This window comes from Hypomesus nipponensis, chromosome 3, assembly GCF_054491055.1.
Source record: "Hypomesus nipponensis isolate SF chromosome 3, ASM5449105v1, whole genome shotgun sequence".
NCBI classification, from domain to species: domain Eukaryota; kingdom Metazoa; phylum Chordata; class Actinopteri; order Osmeriformes; family Osmeridae; genus Hypomesus; species Hypomesus nipponensis.
In genome coordinates, this window is record NC_140363.1 from 18,208,934 (window position 1) to 18,228,387 (window position 19,454).

Sequence of the window (19,454 nt, forward strand, 5' to 3'; positions counted from 1 at the left end):
GGACTTATTTTTGTTTTTTCACAATGTATGCTTCATGTTTGGCTACCCGCAATGTTTGGGGCTATCGATGTTATGATCAGTGACCTATGCACTTTTGTAAATCTCTCTTGGAAGTTGCTTTGGATAAAAGCGTCTGCTAAATGAATAAATGTAAAGTGATAAATGGCTAAATGAATAAATGACAAGGTTCTGCAAAAGGGACAATGCAACCAAAGTGACACTTTTAGTCTTTTATTCAAACTAACATGTATAATGTATACATGCACTTAATTCACTTACACAAGATTCTCATAACATACTGCCATTTACATTTGTCATTCATAACCAGAATACCTCATAAGCTTTTTGTTAGCATGTGTCGCAGCAGCATACAGTTATAATCAGCCAGTCAAAGCATGTACTGCCTGGAAAGTACTTCATTAATACAAGTTTACATTGTGTTATATACAGCAGCAGGTATTAAACATGGTGTATTGTAAAAGCGGCTAATGTAAAAGTTTACATGTACAAGTCAGCATGTACCATCAGATATTTAAATATTTATACAAAAATAGTTTACAAAAAGTAATGAACTGACAGTTTTGGGCATTTTCTGTCTTGAACCAAGAGCCATGTCCCACAAAACAAGTTAACTGACATGCTTCTGAATCTGCTCCCAACTGTTTATTAGCGGTCATTGTGGAATCCTTTGGCTGTCTTCTTTGACAAACAGTGAAAACTGCCCTGTTACAGGCTAGTTTATCATCTTGACATTGAGTCTTAGAATGGGGACAATCTTGCTTGAAACAATCTTAAAGTTTTCTGCTCTACTGTTAGGCAATACAAGAGTTTCCTCATGGAAACCCCAGTCAGGTCTCATTACTAACACTACTCAAAGCCACATTCCTGCTAAGCCTGGGCTCTTAAACACAGGCAGAACCTCACATTCATACAACAGTTTCCACATATCAAATGCTAAATGAACTCTGAGAAAACGTGAGAGATGGTCTTCCCTGTGCTTTCCCCTCGGTAAATAAACTCATCCTTTAGGACATTGAATATGTACAACCTGGTAGATCACATCAAAGCAACAAACAAACTCATTGCTACAGTATCTGCAATTAAAGTGTTACGTGCAAAGTATGAGGGGAAAGTATTTTGAAATTGGAATTTCGTACTTTCTCGTTCATTGAATCTGTTCTGTGGACTGCTCTACAGTATGATGGGTGTTTAAATAAACAGCGAATAATGAATGAATAATATTTCCAGTTCACTCAAACTGAATGCTGCGTTCCTGCAACCCCTCTCGTTGAATATTTCACTGTACTGCACAGTGCACACCAGGACCACAGTAAGCACCTTTACAAGTTGCGTTGCATCTAACTACTGTAAAGCAGCCGATCAAGACAGCACTTCAGTCACCTCCGAGGGAGCCAAAATGTAAACACTTTGCTTTACAAAAATAAAGTCAACTCACTAATTATGGGTTAAACATACAGTAGAATAAGCCGACCTTCCTTATAAAAATATAGTGATTTCTCTGTCAACAGGTGTTGGAGTCTTGGCAGGGGGCTGAGGAGAGGAGCGGGAAGGTGAGGAAGGACAGGAAGGGGCTTAGAGGGAGGGGCTAGTTAAGGGAGAGAGGAGGGGGAGAGGAGGGCGAGAGACCCCGCCCCCACAGTGACAGGCGGTCAGCTGAGTGCCTGCAGGAGCAGGTGTGTGGCTGCTGGTCTTAGTGGATGTTGAGGTTGTGGAAGTGGTCGAACGTGGCCCCCAGAGCCCAGCTGGTCTCCACGTTGTTCACCTTCTTGGTGAGCTGTGACCAAATCAGGGAGAGGTATCGCGTCATACCACAGGAACCAAGGACCAACACTGACATTCAGCTTCATAAAAATACAGATTTCAATCATAATAATGTAATAATGTAGTGATTCGTTCCTAACTTAGCCTGGCCTGTCCCCTCCCTGTCCCCCCCCTGTCCTCCCTGTCCCCTCCCCTGTGTCCCCTGTGACCACTGGCTTACCTGTAGCACAGTGTTGTCCTTGAAGCCAAAGCCCTCCTTCAGCAGGCAGGTGATATATGTCATGTCCATGCAGAGGAAGGGGCTGATGGGTCGGTACTTGGTCATCTTGTTGCACACTGAAAGCACAACAAGTCTGGGGCGTGAGACATGTGGGCACCACAGCAACGCAACTTCACACCCTTCTGACAGGGCAGGGGAGAGGGTGAGGCCAGATGCCTCGCACTACCACGCTGTGTCATGTGACACGTGTGCTCAAACACATTTCTTTAGCCAGCATGCCACACAAATAAAAGAAGATGTTTTTTGTGTTTGGGCTTCGCCGAGTGAGCCAAAGTGTGAGAAGTAGTCCAAGTGAGGTGTAGTGTTGTTGAGGCTGGAGGTGAGAGGCAGGGCTGGGCAGTGTGTAGAGTTGTTGAGGCTGGAGGTGAGAGGCAGGGCTGGGCAGGGTGTAGTGTTGTTGAGGCTGGAGGTGAGAGGCAGGGCTGGGCAGGGTGTAGTGTTGTTGAGGCTGGAGGTGAGAGGCAGGGCTGGGCAGGGTGTAGTGTTGTTGAGGCTGGAGGTGAGAGGCAGGGCTGGGCAGTGTGTAGAGTTGTTGAGGCTGAAGGTGAGAGGCAGGGCTGGGCAGTGTGTAGTGTTGTTGAGGCTGGAGGTGAGAGGCAGGGCTGGGCAGTGTGTAGTGTTGTTGAGGCTGGAGGTGAGAGGCAGGGCTGGGCAGGGTGTAGTGTTGTTGAGGCTGGAGGTGAGAGGCAGGGCTGGGTAGGGTGTAGTGTTGTTGAGGCTGGAGGTGAGAGGCAGGGCTGGGCAGTGTGTAGTGTTGTTGAGGCTGGAGGTGAGAGGCAGGGCTGGGCAGGGTGTAGTGTTGTTGAGGCTGGAGGTGAGAGGCAGGACTGGGCAGTGTGTAGAGTTGTTGAGGCTGGAGGTGAGAGGCAGGGCTGGGCAGGGTGTGTTAGTGTGTGGGTGCCTGGGTGGTGTGTGGCTGTCAGGTGCCCTACTCTCTCGGTCAGACTGGTTCCTCTGGACCATTCGACAGTGTCCTCACAGCGCAAACAGACTTGCATAAGACACCGCCTCGTTCCTGCAAGCTATCAATCTGGAACAGCCTATGTAGCGCGACTCACAATCTGGCCGGAGAACAGAGACATATGTTGCAGTCGTGTGCCAAGGTGCTTTTCACCTCAGCCCAGATTACAGTAAAAGATTATGTAAATGTATTGTATATTACAGTTGCAGGTGTATTACAGTAAAGAGGCTGGGTGAAGCCAACATGCCAGCTACAGCACATGCCGTGCCAAGACTTTTGGGCACCAACAAGGTGTGCTGTTTGTGTGAGTAAGGACAGCATGTGTTTTGCGGGAAGACTGTGGTTAGGGGAATGATTTTGTTAAACCTGTGCCATTAAGAAACACAAATAAGCATGTTTTTTTCCGTTCACGCGACGCGCTGCGCATCAGTAAAGACAGAAAACGCGGGCCTCTCACCTTCCTTGGCTCTCTTCTTGAAGTCCCTGACCTCGACCACACCCCCTCGATTGCCGTCTGTAAAACAGGTGATTTAGAAACACGTTTCCACACAGCGGCAGTTTCCATCAGCTCTGACAGCAGGACCCCCCAGGGACAGGGGCCCAACATGCTGCGTGTGTGAACTCACCGATGAGGCCAGACTCCACAGCCCTGTCGTAGTAGTAGGAGAAGGCGTAGAAGATACTGCTGCCCTTCACCTCTAAGGGCTGGTGGAAGTTGCCTTTGATCACCCTCATCACCTCATAGTAGCACAGCTTGTAACCTGCGTAGCCTGCACACAGAACAACACACAGGGCTGTCAACGCTCAGCGGATTTAAGAGGTGTCCGTAAACCACAGAGATCAATGCACGAGTGTTGTGGACACAGGCCTCTTATAGCTGCAGGGCGGAATGCCCCGAGGAGAACAGGAGAGTGAGGTCAGACTGGGGCTGAAGACCAGAGCTCTAGAGAAACCCCTAAATGCTCCTTTTTACAGCACGCTGGGCTTTTTACAGCACGCTGGGGTGGTTCTGCTTGGTTCACTCAGAGAGACCATGTGCTGACAAGAGCAGCACTTAGCTCTGCCCTGTTGGGCTGGCTATTTTTACCACATAATTGTGAGCGGTCAAGATCAAGCCACTCGTTACAAAGAAAAATAACAGCTCTGGGACAAACCAGTATCTTTTGGCTACATGACTGTGGTTTGGGAGTGTTGCATTATTTGTGGAGTTAACTGACAGTTTTGCTTTCATTTAAATACATGTGGCGCTGCATCATTATTGTTCAAAAGGCCGAATTCAGAGAAAGAATGACGGAACGTGCATTGGGCGTCACAGTCCTCGTGGCTTTTTGGAAATGTTCTCAAACTCCAAGTGAACTGACAGTCAGGGTGCTTCTGAGAATGAATGGAGAGGTTGCTAGGGCGATCGCTTGAACCCTGGAAGGAGTTCCTACCGTCTGGGATACCACTGACATGGTACGTGGTGCCCCCGAAAGTCACGTCCTCTCTGAACTTTTTGGGAAGGCAGGAACTTGTGAAAATCTTCCAGTCTAGACCTGAGAGAGTACAAAAAAAAGATCCATTAAACATTTTTGCAACACTGAGGATTTTGAGCAGGAAGTCGACATGATATACTGTGAATCTTGAAGCACCTAGCCAGTCCCAAGTGTTAGCGTATCACCCACCATCTGAACCAAGAGCACCGAGAGTTGACAGTCTAGCAGCATAGAGTCCGTTTCCAAGGTAACTAAGAAAAGAATAAGCAGAATAAATGACAACATCACATGAACTTGACGTGAGTTATACTACAGTGTGAAGCACTTGCAGTGTCATTTTCCGTTCGTTTTTTCGACACCAAGAAATAACGTGTGCTGAGTCCCATACCTGTGGGTATAGAGCTGGTAGGTGCTGTTGAACATGTTAATGTTGGCAATGTAACTGGATGGAGCCGAGACTACTGTTTTCTGTTGGGCAAGATAAAGAAGTCAGCTGTTAGTCGAGTAATTACTGACTAACCTATCATTCACTACCTTTGTTGCAAAATAACATCAAAACCCTGTCATGTTGGGGCGCCCCAGTGGTGTGGTTAACCAGATCAGTGTGCGTGTCGTGTAGGCTCAGGCATCATAGCTGCAGCAGTTTGAATGCGCCCCATTCCCTTAGCTGCATGTCATCCCCGCTTTCTCTCCCATTTCCTGTGACTCTGCGCTGTCACTATGACAAATAATAAAGGAGGCAACGCCCTCCAAAATAGATCTTCAACCTAGAACCCTGTGGTGTACTTTTAGCTGTGTCATGTGTACCTTGGATTTGGGGAGGAAGGTGATCTGGGTAGAGCCTCCTCCAAGGTCCAGGATGCCCACAGTCTTCCTGCTCTTGGCATACAGGTGTCCTAAAGCAGACAGGTGGAAACACACACGCGCACCACTCAGAACAGCTTCTGTAAACACATTCATCGTCACTATCGCAGATGTAGAACACACACTGTACATAAGCTAGACTGTAGAAAAAAAGAGATGATTTCTACATTTTCCAACCAATGGGAAACGTGGACAGGTCTTTAGGGCTTCCTGCAGGATAGCTGAACTCATCTGTGCCAACCGAAAGGAAAACACTCTTTTTTTTGTGGGATCCTTTTTTTCTGTCTATATATGTTTTTTGTATCACCTCCAAATGTGCTGACACAATGTAGGATGGGGGGGAGTATTGCGTCACTGTAACCAGATGGTAGGCAGTGACTCAGTGTGACAGTGAGACAGTACACTAGACTCCTTCACTGCAAGGCTTGTGTGTAAAGTGGCAACCTCTAAACCATTAACACCACCGTTACAGAAAATGAGCCATAACTTACCTGTCAGGAAGTTAACAGTCACCCAGGCCAGCACTCCTACAGGAGACAGAAAGAGAGACAGAGAGAGAGAGACCTGAGAGAGACAGTCTGGGTAACACTTTGACAAAAAAAATCACAAAACAGTTGTAGAAGGTAGATCAGTTGCCGGTTCGATTCCCGGCAGTGTCAACATGACGTGTCTTTGGGCAAGGCACTTCACCCTACTTGCCTTGGGGGGGAATGTCCCTGTACTTACTGTAAGTCGCTCTGGATAAGAGCGTCTGCTAAATGACTAAATGTAGATGGACTCTGACGACACCGATCCATTCTGTGTTTCTACTTTAAGCACCAGGCAGCCAGTGTTTGGCAAGTCGTTGTCTGCTTTTCATTAATGGTCCCAATGGAAGCCACATCTGACACGTGGGATCCCAGCCCAGGTATTAACTATTGTCTCAGATCTATTTTATGGATCTCATAAACATAATGAACGGCACATCTGACGGAACACGAGCTTGTTGAGGGTGTAGTAATGAGCGATGTGGAGGATAACTTAATATTGGGCGTGGGCCGAAAATCCAGACACGGTTATTTAATTGTCTCACTGAGGTAGTACCAGACCCCTAGTTAAAAACAAATAGACATTGTTGGTCGATTCAGCCTCTCTCTAACCCACTCAAAACACCTGCTCAACCGCAGACAATCCTTCTGCCCTCATCTAATCAGAGTAATGTCCTCAGCAAAAAACCAGAGACAGATGTTTGTAACCCACTGGAAGCGCTGTCGTGTTGAACACTTACCTTCATTGGCTCCATTCATTATGGACACGCTGTTGTTTGGTACGAAGAATGGAGACGAATCAAAGACATCTCGAACCTGAGAAAACAGTTCACAGATGCAGTTGACCACCTGTTTAATACATCCTAACCATGAGGCTAGTAGCAGAGTGAGCTCAGTGGTTCTTGGGTATCCCTCATTCTACCCGTGCCCAGTAATGGTGATGGATCTGTCTGGCAGTGGCGGAACGCTGAACCACAATGGTCGGCGTGGCAATGCTACACATTGAATAATTTCACATGACATATTTCCGCCTTTCCAGACAACCCCAGAACAGCTGTTTTTTGTGCCTTTATTTTACCCAGAGATTGTAGACTTTCCCTCCTTTTAAATATATATATATATATATATCGTTTTTCTTTCCCAAGGACACTCGTAAGCACTGAGCAGTGCCTCGTCCCCAGACGTGGCGGGGGTGGGCAGCAAGGTCTGCCAGACAGGATGAGGAGAGCGGGAGCATGCCTCACCTCATCCAGCAGCGCGTTAGCCTTCTCCACGGGCAGGAGGCGGAGACCGGCCGTGGCTTTCAGAACCACAGGAGTCTGTTTCCACTCCTCCTCTGGCACCGTCTTCTTGGCGATCTTCAGCAGCTGTCTGATGGTGTCGCCACCCTGAATGGAAGAACCGTGGATTTGAACCAACACCGTTTAATAACTGTGCGACCCTCCAGACTACAGATGACGCCGAATGGGCTATTTGGAAAGTTGAAAGCCGAACGGAACCTCATTCGTGTATGACATCGATAGACGTTTTATCATCCACATGTGTTTTCCACATCTTTTGGTTTTGAACTTGAGACTTTCAGAACATAGGAAACGCTCACATCAGCAGTGGCAGTAGTGGCATCAGCAAAAGCCGTTTGTGTAATTACATGGTCTAACGTACATATCTTATGAAAATTACTGTGTTTTACAGACTGTGGATAATGTTGGACAAACCCCCTAATTGTTAGCCTTAATCATGAATAATGAGATAATAACAGACACACATACCTCCTCTGGCTTGTCTTTGTATGCAGACAGACCGGGCTTCACTGCATGATACATTTCACTGTCAAGAACAGGCAACTCAACTGAAAGAAAAAAGTGGGTGTTAAAGACATCTTGCAATAGAAACAGCAATCAGTGTACAATTTAACGCTAAGCTATGTCTGCTCTACTTTGCCAAAAATGTCTCCCTCAGCTATATATCAGCAGCGTTTTACAACGGCTGACAAACAGAAAACACCACAGCGCTGCATGCCATTTGAACTCTGCGTTAGAGAGTTCATATGAGTCACACGGATGATGAAAGGTTTTGCTCTGATACTTTCGGATCCCGTCTTGCCAAAAGCTTTTCCCCCCCACCCTGACGACACATGTTTGTTTTTACACCACAGGGCGAATGACCCAACAGCAGACAGACACTGTAGGAGGCAACAGTGGGGCTGCACTGGCTCCCCAGACTGGAGCTAGGAGACTGCAGGACAGAGGCAGGCAGGGAGAGTATGACAGAGAAATGAGAGGTCTGGGTTGGGGTTAGAGAGAGGGGGGGATGAAAGAGAGAGAGACCACTCACCTAGATTCTTCTGGATAAACTTGAAGGAGAGGATGCAGACAGAGAGAAATTAGAGGTCAGGGAAGGGTTAGAGAGAGGGGAGATGCAAGAAAGAAAGAGAGAGAGACAGAGAGACAGAGAGAGACAGACCACTCACCTGGATCCTTCTGGATAAACTTGTAGATGTGTATCCTGGTGCCAGTGCTACCGGCGTCAAACATGATCCCATAGAAGACCCGGCTCATGTTGACAGGGCGGTACACCTCTGGAGAGAACACCCTCGGGGAGGCCTGGGGTGGGTCTGCTGGGGCCGGCTGGGGGACCTCTGGAGCTGGGTAGAAGATCTCAGGTACAGGGTAGGTGATCTCTGGAGCAGAGTGGGTGATTTCAGGATACGGGTAGATGACTTCAGGAACAGGATGAGAGACGCCGGGGTGCGAGTGGGCGACTTCGGGCAGTTGGTTTTCCATGTTGGCTGAGTGTTCGCGGTGGAGGACACGGTGGTGACGGTAGTAGGTCGCCTCGGCTTGGAAGTCTCCGGCCAGCAGCCACAGGGACATCACGGTCAGAAGCAGCGTGTGCACAGCCATCGTATTCGACACCCGGAGGAGAGGTTGGTGAGACTAATGCCCCTTTTTAAAAAAACAAAAAAGTTTTTACAGATGTCTTGGTGGAAAAAGGTGCCCTTTCAGAAGCTTCTTGAGGAGAGCGGTAGCAGAGTGAGCAGAGAGAGACAGCGGAGAGCCGGCTGAGGTGGTGATGTGAGGCAGCAGCAAGAGGCAGACACAGACAGAGTGGATGGTGATGCTCTCTTCGGACAGTCAGCTCCTCTGTTTACAGTATATAAACACATAAGGGCTTGGCATGAGGCCACACCAGCCAAAGCCATCGACCAATCCTGAAGCGTTCCATCTCAGTTCCATCACGGGTCCCCCCCCCCTCCTTGTGACAGAGTTGGACCCGAAATACCTGTTTACCAGCAGCAGCGTTTTTTTTCAAGAAGCTTAATCTGGTAACAGTTTTTTTTCTTCTTCTTTTGCTTCTTCATCTTCGGTGGGTAAACTGGAGGCAAACGTCCCCTAAAATAGAAAGAAAAATGACTTCAAACTGAAGGGCTCACAGAAACTTAGAGCAATGGCCTTAAAATACATTTTATATGTGTATTTAATTACGATTTACAGGCCAACTTGCCTTACAATTATTTCCCTGTACAAGATTCTTGACTTTTGCAACGGAATATAATCTAAATGATGTGCCTTTTTCCTCAATTAGCAGTGATGTAATAAACTCGCTACTTGTGAAAATACAGTTTATTCATTTGAAGCTCAAGTTTCTTGTGCAGAAACAAACTAATTAGTATTGTGAATCAAAACCTCAAAAGTTAATAATTTAATAATAACTGCTCAGAATTGCTCATTTCTCAAGGCTCATATAAAAAATACCATTTACAAGACAACCAATCAACAAGGGCTGCAGCCAGAATATGAAAAGTTGTTGTAATAATTAAAATAATAATTGTGAAAATTGTGCAATTCAGAGATATGAGTCAGAGAAAAAAGCCAAATAAATTGCATTACTACCTGGCACTCCAGTTAGACAGCTGGACTAGTGAGTTGCAGGTCTGAATATGCACAGTAACACTCAAAAATCCTCCTCAAATCATACCGCCATCATGATGTTTCAGAATTACCACATTAGAAATTCTGCAGCAGCCCTTTAACCAACCTTTCTTTCAAAAATGCGCAGATGCAACTTGCTCTCTCCCATTGGCATAAATGCATCAAGAATGTAGCCTAAGTAATCATCTCACTCCCACTCACTCTGTGCTTACCACAGGTTTTTCAAGGGAAAAAATATTTAAAGGCATGTTTTACCGGAGAAGGCATGAAAAGCATGAGTAGTCTTTCTAAGATTTAGGTGGGTGGCTTCAACCTCAGCCTGGGTCTATCAGGAGCACAACATTTAAAAGTTGTGATTTCTCTGAAGAAAAGGCAGGGGGAGTCTGTAACGAGGTTTGGATTATTTCTGAGGACTACAGATTTGCTACACTGATCTGTTGTTTCTTATGAACCAGCTGTGCCATGGCTCCTAAGGAAGCTGGCTCATATCTTGCAAAGTGAGCTGAGGTATCAAACTGCTGAGCTGTGTGTCCCGCAGCTAGGAAGGAGAGAGGGGTGGGTGGAGGTCTGGACCAGAGGAGCCCAGGGTGGAGGGACCAGAGGAGCCCAGGGTGGAGGGACCAGAGGAGCCCAGGGTGGAGGGACCAGAGGAGGTCAGGGTGGAGGTCTGGACCAGAGGAGCCCAGGGTGGAGGGACCAGAGGAGCCCAGGGTGGAGGGACCAGAGGAGGTCAGGGTGGAGGTCTGGACCAGAGGAGCCCAGGTTGGAGGGACCAGAGGAGGTCAGGGTGGGGGGACCAGAGGAGCCCAGGGTGGAGGTCTGGACCAGAGGAGCCCAGGGTGGAGGGACCAGAGGAGCCCAGGGTGGAGGGACCAGAGGAGGTCAGGGTGAGGGGACCAGAGGAGCCCAGGGTGGAGGTCTGGACCACAGGAGCCCAGGGTGGAGGGACCAGAGGAGCCCAGGGTGGAGGGACCAGAGGAGCCCAGGGTGGAGGGACCAGAGGAGCCCAGGGTGGAGAGACCAGAGGAGCCCAGGGTGGGGCTTGGCACCAACAGTCACCCATCATGCCATTCCATCCTGGGACACTCCACTGTGCAGAGCACTGTTCCAACGCTGTAATTTAAACTAAAAATATTGCGCTTTCTTTCCTCCTTCAGTTTTTTTCTCCAAATACTGTGGCCTTTTCTTTTTTCTTCAATCCTGCGGTAACCATTACAGTCCTTTACCCCTATCAGAGCATGCATGTGCAAAGACCTCTCATTGACTTATGTCAGTTTAAATAGATTTTGGCTTGATGCTTACTACTTGCTCACTCTTACACAGTAGCATGTTATTACTCATGCCTTGCCAAAGCCACCATGTCTTGTCCACAGTGTGTGCCAGTGTTGTCAGTTATCAGGTTATGTGTTGCAAGAGTTCTGCACTGTCAAAGACATGTAGCCTATACTTACATTTAGTCATTTAGCAGACTTTTCAATCAAGTTCAGACACACAGGTACTGTAACTGAGAAAATGGTGTATCTGGATCGATTGCAGTGGCTGGACTGGTTAAGATCTCAGTCTGTAAAGTGATGTGTTTACACCACAAGTCAGGGCGCACGGCGTATCATATCTCCGTTGCAATTACAGCGGTCTCAAAGGTGAGTCACGTGACAAGTGCAAAACAACAGAAATGAAATGACTGTTTTGGGCTAAGTTGGCATGTCTTCATTTAGACATGAAAATTATTGTTTGACAATAACTCCCAGTGGAATGAATGAACCTACACAGAAAGTAACTACAAGGTTGTTACGAACTTGTTGTGAGTGCTTGGATGGAGAATGTATGAATGTATTTCCTATGTTTAAAGTAGGGTTAGGACTTTAAGGGAAAACATGAGCAAGATTAGAAACAATGTTGAAACACGGTGTGACACAGCAACTCTAGTGCGAAATACTAATCTTATGTTGAGTAATGTTGAGTTATGTGTACATGTTGGTGTTTTGTCTTAACTTAAAAGCTGTAAAATGTAAGAGGTGAAGAACCAAGCTTTGTGATCTTAGCCACGCAATCATTAATATGCTGCAATTTTAGCCTCAGGAATGTTGTGTTTGTGGGTGTCCTACCCCGAAAACTCTATTGAAGAGCTTTAAACCTTGTCATTACAATTCCAATGATAATGACAGCTTCGGGAAGTTCAGGGTTATTTCAGTTTTCTCTGCTTCTTGTCATAGCAATTAGCTTTAAATTTAGTCACCAAACTGTGCATGAAGCCAGAGCAGAAACACTATATTCTTTGGTTTACAGTAGCTACACCCATTTAGTGATATCAACTGATTTGCTCTGTTTCATAAAGAATGTTCTCTGAGAATGTTAGCTCTACAGAGTTTTAGCCTTTTCAGAAATATTTGTTCGCAAACAAAAGGAGGGTACAAAGCATGCCAGCGATTCTGAGTTTAAATTATGACCTTCTCAAACTTAAAACTGTTTATTTCACTTGGATGACTTTCTCAGAATGTGCAGAGTCAACTGCCACTTGTTTGACTTATGTGGCATCTCAATTTACCAAAATATGAAGTGGGTGGCTGTTCTGAAGCAGTTCTTCTTAGGACACTAAACCAGGGGGGGGGGGGGGGGGGGGGGCGGTTTGAATCCCTTAATTACGACTTGGACAAACATGCTGCAAACATTGTATGTGTGGTGGAAATGATAGACCCTTTTTTTCCAGAACAAGAGAAGTTGACCCCTCAAATTGTCATTGTATAATTCGCATTCTGCACTAAACAATGCGTTTGTGAAAAGGGGCCTATCATTCCTACCACACCAGACCAAATTCAAGGTGTACAAATACGATGTGTTGCCAAGGATAAAGGCTGACTGTATAGCAGAGCAGTGCGACCATGAGGTTATTGTGCATTAAAGGTGTCCAACGGTCTGAATTGAAATTAATGCTGTAGATGCATCATGTGTATTTATTTTTTAGCGAATTTATTTTGGACATCATCCTTACTTTCTTTACTCTACATGCACACCTGTAGAGTAAAGGGTTCCAGATCAAGTGACGGTGTCCTGTTGCATGTGGAATGATCGCTATGGTAACACGTTTGTAAACAAAGTGTTCCTCCAAGTTTGTGTAATAGTGTGTTGGTTGCAATCTAGCTAACTAAACTTCTTTAAATGTATCTGTAGTTTACTTTATCCGGGAAAATGCCAAAGAAGAAAGGTAAAAAAGGAAAGAAGGGCAAAGGGTGAGAAATAATTGTATCTGCTTCTGGCATTTTGTCTACGTCTTAACCAGTCCAGTGCAGTGTCTAGCTGGTTGATAACGTTGCTTAATAATGTTGCTAGGCTAGCTACTTACCTACGTATAATGGTTTTCCAGTACAAGTAACATTATCTTCTTTTTAACTTTTGTTTCCATATTTGATGTCTAGGAAAGGAAAGAAGGAAGGAAAACAGGAGTCTAAAGCCGATAAAGAGTCAGACATTGAAAAAGCAAAGGCCAACGCCGCTCTTTGGGAGGCAAGGTTGGATGTCACCGAATACTCCCGTGTAGAGTACCGCGAGGCTGCCCGCAAATTGGCACGCGCCAACGAGGAGTTAACAAACCAGCAGTATCGTGCTGAGAAGGACTCTGTTGATATAATTGCCTTTTTGAAGAGGAAAGATGCAGAAAAGGAGGAGAAGGTTAACAATTCAACACTGCTTAGTGCTTAACTTTTCAGGGGAGTTCTCAAGCAGTAATTTCAAACAGCAGCTAAGAATAAATTGTGTCTTTTACAGATTACCAGTCTTGAGCAGCAACTCAAGACGCAAAAAGCGAAAGCTTTTGAAGAGCAAGAAAAACTGGTAAGAGTTGACCTGCTTCACTATTTTCCGTCACCAAACATGTTAACAAAAACACGGAGTGACGGACTGAATGATGAAGTTCAGAAGTGACTTGTTAACGTTCAACGTCAAGAATAGTGTTTAATGAATCACGTCCATCATAGCATGATGTCAAGGGTGCTTTTGTGTTGGAAGAAAAAAGTTTGACAAAAATGTGCTGCGCTGGTGTCTGAACATCAGCGCTCTTTCTAATTATCCACACACTATTTGTAGTAAAAGGAAAACAAACAAAGCAGACATAAAACATGAAAAAGCAACCCTTCCATTTTCACATATAGAGTCTAACATTATGTTAATGTGCTTTGGTAATTATGCAGGGAAAAACGCATAATTAAAACGTGGATTGTCTGGACTGGAACACGCTTTGCTAGATATAAATTATCTAACCTTCACATTCTACAGATAAGACCGTAAATTACGAGGGTGTGTTAAGCTTTCTTTTAGGGTTCCATTTCAACATGTTCAACTGTAAAGAGCGCATGCTATTTCATAGATTTTTGCAGTTGTGACTAATAATATTTGACTGATATCGCGATGGCCCAACAAAAAGAAAGTGTGCAGAGATTTGCAGCCTTCTCACACAGCTGTCCGTCATCCATCCCTACTTCTTGCTGGTAAAAACAGGACGAGCTTGTGAGAAGTAAAGTCTTGGTCAGGACTAATTTAAAACATCCCAATTTTAGACATGCATGGAACTGTCACATAGATATATAGCCACACTCATTTAAAAACGTACAGTACATTGTTGTGGTTGACCCCTAAAGATGGCATTCTGAGACAGGCCCCTCAACCTCCTTTTCTCATTGTGAAGTGATAAAATGGTTCGTCTTGAAAACGGACTTAGCTAATGGAAACCATTGCATCAAAAGAGGTCTGTGAATGGCCTGGGGTTTGTCGTGCATGTTTCACCACTTGAATGATAAACTCTGTTGGCCAAACAATTACATCATGAAGAGTTTTCCAATTGCCCATTTGTGCAAAAGTCTTATGTTCACTGCAATTAAACCTCTCAGAAAAGAGAAATGCCACAACAAACCGAACTTAAACCCAAACTGAAGATGTTACGAAAACCTCCTTGTGAAAGTGATTAGTTATGAGCAGGGGCACACTACAGTCTACTGGACTAGTTTTCCCTAATTAGTAACATTGGAGTTATCCGAACTATAACAAGTAGGGCAACCATATAATCACAATGGTAATAACCTCTCCTGTAGTAGTCATAAATGTAATTGTGGGTGCATGTATTTCTGGCTTCTCATGACTTTGGTCACCGTCACAGGAGTGTCCATTTCAGGCGTCGAGTTGGACTGGCCTACTCTCAGATGGAGTTGGGCTGTGAAGGCTGTAGTGCATGGGAACTTTTAAGTTTTTCTTCTTCGCTATTATAAGTGGTTGTTCTCTCTCTTCCTGGAAGCAATGGTCACTTTTCAAAACACCAGCAGCTGTTCTATTCCTGAATCTGTAACTGCCCATGCAAAAAAAAAACGTGCACCAAACGTGCAGCCAAATCTACAAGGCTAACAAAGCATTCATATTTATCCGATTGTTGTTTAGATGTATGAAGGAAATGCCCATCCTTGTGTCACCTCACAGCTGAGGGTTGTGTTTCAGGTCGCAAAGTACACGGTGCAGGTCAACGAGCTTGAGGACAGATTCAGAATGAGATCTGGCGAGTTTAAGATGATCCAGGGGGAGCTGAAGACCATCAAGGAGTTCAAGAAGAAGAAAGCCCAAATGGAGCATGAGCTCAGCAGCGTGAGGACAAGAAGATGAACGGAGAGAAATCAGACATCGGTCCTCTGTGCCGAGGGCCAGCGTTCAGTTGCAGTGTTCATGACAATCCGTCTTTTTTTCTAGATTAAAGAAAACATGTACATTGCTGACAAGGAGCACAAGGAAAACCTGGCTAGAATGGAACTCAAGTTCTTCAGTGAAAAGGTAGGACGTGCGGTTACTTGGAAGTGAATTCAGAAAATGACTAAAAATACAGGATTTTAGAGACAAAAATATATACGTTTTTCCAAAAAATACATACACCTAAAATTAAAGAGAAAACAATACAGTATTTTTAAGTGAAAGGGTTTTTTCTCTGGGCAGAAGGAGAAGTGAATCCTGTTTGCTCCTCTAACAGGTCCGCCTTGAGAAGGAGGCCCAACAGAGGATCGCTAGGCTGGCTGAGAGGGCCCACAATGACGCCATTGTGTGAGTGTCTTCTCTCCTGCAGGCCTGTTTCACCCCTCCAACTGCACCTCGAGGGAGGGAGGCGAGAAAATAAATGATGTGTGTATATATAGAAAACAGAGTTAGGTTGCTACCGTGACCGTGCTACTCTCTGTTCCTCGTCATCCAAGCCAACGATTACATCCTCAGCAGTTCCAGGGTGCCTTGCAGGGAAGGGTAGAGCGTGTGTGTGGGGGGACCTCTGTGTGTGTGTATACACAGCTGAAGCCATACAAGGACAAAAAGTAGGACACATTTGAATTCAGTGGGTTTGCTTATGTTACGGTCCATAACAAGTGATTGGTTTTGCCGAAAAGCGATGACTTTTCAGATACTGAATTTACTGAAAGTTGAAGTAAACTGGCACATGGGCCGAGTTTAACTGAATTTAATGACTAAGAGAGACTAAAAAGGAAATTAAAACCACATAATTCTTGCTGTAAACCACCAGATCCCTACCATGCCGCAATCCAAGACAATACATGACTTTTACAGAGCCTAAATGACTTCACCCTGATAGGTGGCCGCAACGGATGTCCGAATTACACCTCAGAGAGACAATCTGCTACACGGCAAGACAGATCACGACTTGTTTCTCGTCCACAAACCAACAGGCAGCTGGATGACACGTCACGCTCTGTGTTCAAGGAGAACGTCCGTCTCAACGAGGCCCTCGGCTATCACATGAAGGAGGTGGAGGACCTGAGGAGGATGACCGCGTCTCTGGCCGAGGACAACGCCTCCCTGGCGCTGCACAAGGTACACTGGCACGGTCAGAGCAAACAGTGAGCTGTGGGCGTTTTCATGACCTGGCCTTCCTTGCAGAAGCACAGAACAACCTCTGATGAATCCCAATCAATATTTCAATCCTTCAAGTGAATCCTTCAAGTGAATCCTTCAAGTATGAAACCCATGTCAGACCTCTGGTGGGCATATTTCAGGTGGTATTTCCCCTGTTCTGTTTGCATGTGCTGACCCTGTGTGTTTAGCTGCTGGCCCAACTTTCCCCTCCCCTCCAGAGAGCTCGCCAGTCTCTTGGCAGTTGGTGGTTGTGGTTAGTTTCCACGGCTTCTTGGTTCCAAGTCAGTGGCTTCCCCCCTTGGTGTTTTCCGGCACCATTTCTCTAAAGTCAAACAAATACTGGCGACCATAATCTCCCCAGAGGTATTCGATAAAGCGAGGGAAGAACCGAGACTCAATGTTCTTTCTCCGGCAGTTCGTAACCTCGATAAACACTCGACGATGAAACAAAATCTCAGAAGCATCAAGGTGCAGCTGGAACTTTCCCTTTCAACACCTCCGTGTGCCTAATCAACCAGTCATCAATCACTTGATTGACAGCGTTCAGTAGCATCTTGACAGTTTAATGCCCACCTTCTCAACCTCTTCAAATTTATTTTCCCATTTCTGTCTACCCTCAGGAGAGCAGCGATCTCATGATGAAGGAGAATGTGGCCCAGCTCAAGGCCCAAAGGGAGGAGATAGCCAGGCTGAAAGGAAAAGTGAGCTCCCTGGAGCAGTCCCTGGGTCTCATGGCTGGAGAGTTTGAGAGAGACAAGGAGACGACCCAGCTCCACGCTCAGGTCAGCACCCAGGCCAGCCAGGTGGAGCTGGACAAGCTGCAGAAGCTGCTAGCCATGCGCGAGAAGGAGATCGCCCGCGTCAAGCGGCTGGGCCGCGTCATCGTGGAGCAGCGCTCCGAGCTGGAGAGCTTCTTCCTGGAGGCTCTGAGCCAGGTGAAACAGGAGATCCAGACCAGCAGGCTGCAGTACAGACAGGAGGCCCTGGAGGGCTACCGCAGGAAGATGGGTGAGGCCAGGACGGGCAGGCAGGAGTACCCTCGCATCCGCACCTTCCACAGGAACCCCCACAGCACCAACAGTGTCTACGCGGACCTGGAGGAGGCTGAGAAGTGGTGAGGGCCGCACCCGTCTGCCTCGCGCCCCGCCGCTTCGGTTACAGTACAGCTTCGACACTCGCCTAAACACAAACATTGCACGCAGTTCACAAGTCGTTGTAGGTTATTGCAAGTTTATGATAGCACCTTTAAATATGGTGTTGACTTTTTGACTGTCTGGTAGTGGCTGTAGTTTTCCTCTGCCATTGTGTTTCAGGACTAACCTACAGGCCGACAAAGTTGACATCTCGGAACTCACGTGGGAGCAGAAGGAGAAGGTGCTGAGAATTCTTTTTGCAAAGATGAACGGACAGAAAACCAGGTAACCCTCGTCTGCGCTGGCTCTGCAGCCTGCACACACGGCTGCCAGCTTCCCCCTCCCATCCCAGTGCCTGATGCATTCTGGGTTTCAATTATATCATCTATCTGGAAGCATTAAACATGGGAAGAAAGAAAGAAACGCTATAAAGATTTGGAGGACAAAATGCAGGGACAGCTTTGTAAGCGGGAGCTGTGCTGCAGTCTGGGACGTGTGACGACTCCCTCAGCTTAATGTCTTAAACAGCTCTCTTCTCAGCAGAAGAGGACACCATAAAACATCAGTTTGGTTTAAACCAATTCTCTTTTCCGTCCAGCTGCTTAAAAAGAATGAAGAAAGAGTCTGGGCACAATAGTAAAAATAGGGCCGGCCCCAGAGTCGTGTGCTTGGAAACAAACATCTGGCCACGCCGGTTCGACTTCAGCCTCCTGGCCCCACTTCACGTGCTCCACTGGTTTATTTAGTTCTTTGAACGCCTGTGGTCTCAGAACAGCTGGGAACATGATTTCCAGGCAGAGTTCAGGGGCTGGGAGAGGGGGTATGGAAGGGCACCGGAGATGTACATTCATGTCAACATTGGTCTGGCACACGGTACAGTATATAGACTTGCTGCAGCATGCAGCGTTAGGTGACTAGGCACCATCGAATTACAGCATGCCATGCATGACAGCCCGAGGAAGCTTCTAACAGAGAGCCAGCTGACGAGAGCACACCCGGGATATTAAAACAAACCCTCTCAAGATGATGTACGGCCCCACAGTCTGAAACTCTGCATTATTCTCTACAGGAAGCCCAGCCAGCCTTTGGCTTTGTCTGCGTCGTCAGACAGGAACCAGAGCGACAGCGAACGAGGGTAAGACACCCAAAGAATGCTTGAGGATGCTACGGTCAGCGTTCCTCCGCATAATTACAAAGTCGTCTGTAGATTTATCTGTTCCCACTACGCATGTTTAAGATGACAAAACATGGAAGTTTCGAGAAGGACGCGATCCCATGTGTGATTTGAATCAGATGTTGTCGTTTTTCCGTGACATAATGAGGGTTGTCTTGCAGAATTACAGAGGAGCAATCCCATGTGACCTTCCTCACCCAGACGCCTGAGATCAACCTGCCCCCCAATCCCAGCATGCTGCCCGACATCCAGACCACATGACCTCTGGCCTGCTCCGCATGGCTGCAGGCCCTGTCTGGAACACAGACTTATCCTGCTGAAACGCTACCACATCATGAATTATGTTTACCATTGAGTGAAAATGTGGAGTCAAGTTTTTTTTTCTTAGCATGTGATAAACAGGCTATTTCCAAACTTAAGAAGCAATCAATAGTCGTG

General features: G+C 46.3%; 2 protein-coding genes across 2 annotated transcripts; one reads left to right on the forward strand and one right to left on the reverse strand.

Annotated features, from left to right (window-relative positions):
* Positions 1-218: 218 nt before the first annotated feature.
* On the reverse strand, positions 219-13,319 carry entpd5a (ectonucleoside triphosphate diphosphohydrolase 5a). The gene is made up of 14 exons (XM_084681457.1): positions 13,162-13,319; positions 8,360-9,281; positions 7,659-7,738; positions 7,134-7,277; positions 6,630-6,705; positions 5,854-5,889; positions 5,306-5,394; positions 4,887-4,966; positions 4,688-4,749; positions 4,457-4,558; positions 3,650-3,793; positions 3,481-3,537; positions 2,003-2,118; positions 219-1,795 (listed from the first exon to the last, which is right to left on the reverse strand). The coding sequence occupies exons 2-14, from the start codon at positions 8,790-8,792 to the stop codon at positions 1,712-1,714; spliced, it is 1,503 nt and encodes a 500-aa protein (XP_084537583.1). The 5' UTR covers positions 8,793-9,281; positions 13,162-13,319; the 3' UTR covers positions 219-1,711.
* LOC146300161 (basal body-orientation factor 1-like) lies at positions 12,868-19,438 on the forward strand. Its single transcript, XM_084681456.1, has 11 exons — positions 12,868-13,048; positions 13,235-13,487; positions 13,584-13,649; positions 15,300-15,443; positions 15,546-15,626; positions 15,820-15,890; positions 16,523-16,667; positions 17,330-17,823; positions 18,023-18,127; positions 18,912-18,977; positions 19,178-19,438. The coding sequence occupies exons 1-11, from the start codon at positions 13,008-13,010 to the stop codon at positions 19,275-19,277; spliced, it is 1,566 nt and encodes a 521-aa protein (XP_084537582.1). The 5' UTR covers positions 12,868-13,007; the 3' UTR covers positions 19,278-19,438.
* Positions 19,439-19,454: the final 16 nt, after the last annotated feature.

Excerpts from the sequence above, each read along its gene's own strand:
- entpd5a (XM_084681457.1), bottom strand. The coding sequence starts at position 8,792 with ATGGCTGTGCACACGCTGCTTCTGACCGTGATGTCCCTGTGGCTGCTG. Across the intron at positions 7,278-7,658 it reads ACAAAGACAAGCCAGAGGAG|GGTGGCGACACCATCAGACA; the intron begins GTATGTGTGTCT and ends TCTTCCATTCAG. Across the intron at positions 3,538-3,649 it reads TGTGGAGTCTGGCCTCATCG|ACGGCAATCGAGGGGGTGTG; the intron begins GTGAGTTCACAC and ends CCTGTTTTACAG.
- LOC146300161 (XM_084681456.1), top strand. The coding sequence starts at position 13,008 with ATGCCAAAGAAGAAAGGTAAAAAAGGAAAGAAGGGCAAAGG. Across the intron at positions 16,668-17,329 it reads CCTCCCTGGCGCTGCACAAG|GAGAGCAGCGATCTCATGAT; the intron begins GTACACTGGCAC and ends GTCTACCCTCAG. Across the intron at positions 18,128-18,911 it reads ATGAACGGACAGAAAACCAG|GAAGCCCAGCCAGCCTTTGG; the intron begins GTAACCCTCGTC and ends TATTCTCTACAG.